Source organism: Petaurus breviceps, unplaced genomic scaffold (assembly GCF_028583685.1).
Source record: "Petaurus breviceps papuanus isolate PSGF00001 unplaced genomic scaffold, PetGlider_PUasm1.0 90510, whole genome shotgun sequence".
In the NCBI taxonomy this organism is placed as follows: domain Eukaryota; kingdom Metazoa; phylum Chordata; class Mammalia; order Diprotodontia; family Petauridae; genus Petaurus; species Petaurus breviceps.
Genome location: NW_027187267.1, coordinates 4,043,141 through 4,046,185, shown reverse-complemented (window position 1 = coordinate 4,046,185; position 3,045 = coordinate 4,043,141). Strand labels below are relative to the sequence as shown.

Genomic DNA, 3,045 nt, shown 5'->3' with positions numbered 1-3,045 from the left:
GATACTTAACTGTAGATGATCTAGACAATTCTCTAAAACTCTTAAGTTACAGAGGAATTGAGGATGTGTATTAGTGAAGAGAGTTTCTGCACATAGATGAAATCACAGGTCCAAGCTAAAAAAAAATTCAGTTCAATAAATATTTAATAATCATATACTATGTGCACAGTACTGTTCAAGGTAGAGCTTCAAAGACAAATGAACAAACAAAAACCACTCAAACCCAACTAGTCCCTTCAATCAAGAAGCTTAAATTGTGCTAAGGGGAAGGTTATTAAATACAGGTGAGCAGTGATAAAGAAGTAATGAGGTTTTGAATTGTGTGAATGGAGAAGGGGATATATATATATACACACACACATATATACATGCACATTATATATAAAAGAGTTCAACAGGCCCAGTTTTTGTTTTTTGAAAAATATAGCATATATAGAACATAAAATATGTTGATGGGCTAAACAAGAGTGGGTAAGTGGGCTAGCCTGCTGTTATTAATTTCAGCAGATAAGAGGATGGGTCCTAGGGTAAAATTTGAAGGTACTTACTAATTAGGAAGTGAGGAGAGGCAGGAGAAAAATTTGGATTCTAATTATATATAGAATTCCCAAGCACTCATTTTTTTTGTCTATAGGATTATAGGTTAATTAGTAGGCTCAATTCAACAAACATTAAGAATGAAAGTCACCATATATTCAAAGATGAAATTACACATTTGTTACAACCGTTTTTAAGACTCATAAGATGTTTTCCTTGCAACAACATTGTAGGGTAGGTAATGCAAGCAGTAGCAACCACATTTTATTGATGAGGTTAAACGACGTTCACATTTACACAGTTAGTAGGTGTCAGATGTCTTATGCCTCCAAGTCTAATATTTTTTCCTGCGGAAAATACAAAAATAGTTCCTGTCAAAGAGTGTGCAATCTGAAGGAACAAAGCCTGTACAAAATAGGCAATATGAGACATAACGTAATGTGTCAAGGGAAGGTACAAAGTTTTAATAAAGTGAGGAAAGATAATTTTCAGCTGGGGCTTGGGAAAGCCTTCTTGAAGGATAGTACCTGAATTGGGCTTTGAAGGGATTTCAACAGGTGGAGACTTGCGACAAGGGATGCACGAGGGCGGGGGCGGGTATGAGAGACAGCCCAGTTTAGCAGGAGCTGGAGGGATGTCAATAGGAAGAGAAAAATGAGGTCATCTGTCTCTTTAAAAATGGCGGTGCCCGGCGGGCCTCTCTTCCCATTGGTTGCGCGAGTCCGAAGGACAGCGTGTAGGAAGCAGGGAGCACGTGGTAGGAAGACAGGAGCCCTGCCTCCTACGGCAAGTCGAAGGTAGCAAGATGGCCGCAGCAGAGGAAGAGACTGCATCGGGCGCCGACCCGGAGATGGACGAGCTTCTGGAAAGTAAGGGCCAGACTAGGGACAGGCAGAGGCCAAAGGGCCGGGGTCTTTGGGCGTGGAGGGTGACAGAAAACGCTGACGCTGGCGCTGGGAGGGGGCCGTGTTTCTCTTCAGGGTCTGCCCAGCTCAAGGGTCTGCCGCGAGGAGGGGCCGCCAACCCCCGGCATGGGGGTGATGAAGTTCTTCGGGAAGTGGAGCTTCTTGCCAGAATCGAGCAGGTGCGCTGGGCAGCCTCTGGAGACCGGGACGCGGTCACAGTCACCCCCCCCACACGCTCTGCGCTTCTTCCCGGCGGGTTTGGTGAAGCCAGTACTCTTACCCTTAACTCCTCAGGCGGGCTTCCAGCCCTTTCGCCCTCTTCTCTGCTGGCCTCTTGCCGACTGGGTTAAGAAGCCGAGACCTCGGAGGACTCTGCTTCTGGTGTCCCTCCACCCTCATCGTCATGGTGGGGAATCGCCCTTAGCGCTGGTAGGGTCATAGCTTTAAAGTGGAGGAGACTTAAAAGAGGTCCTCTAATCAGAACTCGTTTTACAGGTGAGGAAGCCGGCAAGAGCCTTAACCTTAGTTAAGCTAGAACTGGACCATAGGGACTCTGACTCCCAATCCATGCCCTTTTCCCCCACTGGGAAGCGCTCAGCCAGACCGTCTGTGTCCTGTGTTGTCCTGGGCCATCTGCTTTACCCTCCCACACCTTGGCAAGCATAAATGGGCATTCTAGGGCAGAAGTAAATTCTAGGACTGCTAGGCTTGGAGGTGAGGGCAAAGTAAAAGATAAGGGGTGGTAAAACTGATGAAACTGTAATTTATTGCAGAATTAGGGTCCTCCATCGAGTCATTAAAAATGGTATTTGGTCAAAGTTAATTCGAAAAATTAGGGGTGAGTGGCCCCTCTGCCAACAATCCAAAGGGACAGGGTTTGCATAAGGACTGTGTTAGGTAGGTAGTAGGTGGATATGGGGTGACTTCCTATTCTTCTCTGGTTTCTGTATTTTTGCCAGTTACTCATTCAGGAAATTTAGGATGAAAATCATAGCATACTGTTCCTCTGAGTTGTATGTGTGAGGTTTTGGGAAAAGCTTGGCTATAGCCTTGGGCACAGGTGCTAAAGGTACTTTGATTGGAGTACACTACCTCTTCCCCCTCCCTTAGAGATCTTCCTTTGTCCATCTTAACCCTTGAAGTAGGCTGCCCTACCCCTCAGTGTTGAATTCTAAAGATCCCTTCGTTTCTATTATGCTGGGTCATTAGGGGGAAAAGGGAGGAGGAAATTAAGGAAGAAAGGAAAAGTCTGGTAGGTAATCCTTTTTTTTTTTTTCTTTTTGGAGGGGGGAAGGCAGGGCAATTGGGGTTAAGTGACTTGCCCAAGGTCACATGGCTGGTAAGTGTTAAATGTCTTAGGCTGGATTTGAACTCAGGTCCTCCTGACTCCAGGGCTGGTGCTCTATTCACTTCACCACCTAGCTGCCCCTAGGTAGGTAATCTTAATGACCTTTGCCCTAGTGTCTTCCTGCAGAATTACCCAGTAGACTTTTCCCCAACCTTTACCCTTCCCTCAAACTCCTCCTTCCCGCTTCCCCCATACATATATATCTCTTGTTTCTAAAGGTGCCCTTGATGATTTCGATAAAGCCAAACCCTCCCC

The 3,045-nt window shown here is 45.7% G+C and overlaps 1 protein-coding gene across 1 annotated transcript in view; it reads left to right on the top strand.

Annotated features, from left to right (window-relative positions):
- Positions 1-1,271: 1,271 nt before the first annotated feature.
- PEX19 (peroxisomal biogenesis factor 19) overlaps positions 1,272-3,045 on the top strand; it is a 4,926-nt gene continuing 3,152 nt past the window's right edge. Inside the window, 2 exon segments of the mRNA XM_069062895.1 lie at positions 1,272-1,406; positions 3,009-3,045. The exon segment at positions 3,009-3,045 is cut by the window's right edge and continues 14 nt beyond it. Coding sequence (XP_068918996.1) covers positions 1,343-1,406; positions 3,009-3,045 — 101 coding nt within the window. The 5' untranslated portion in view covers positions 1,272-1,342.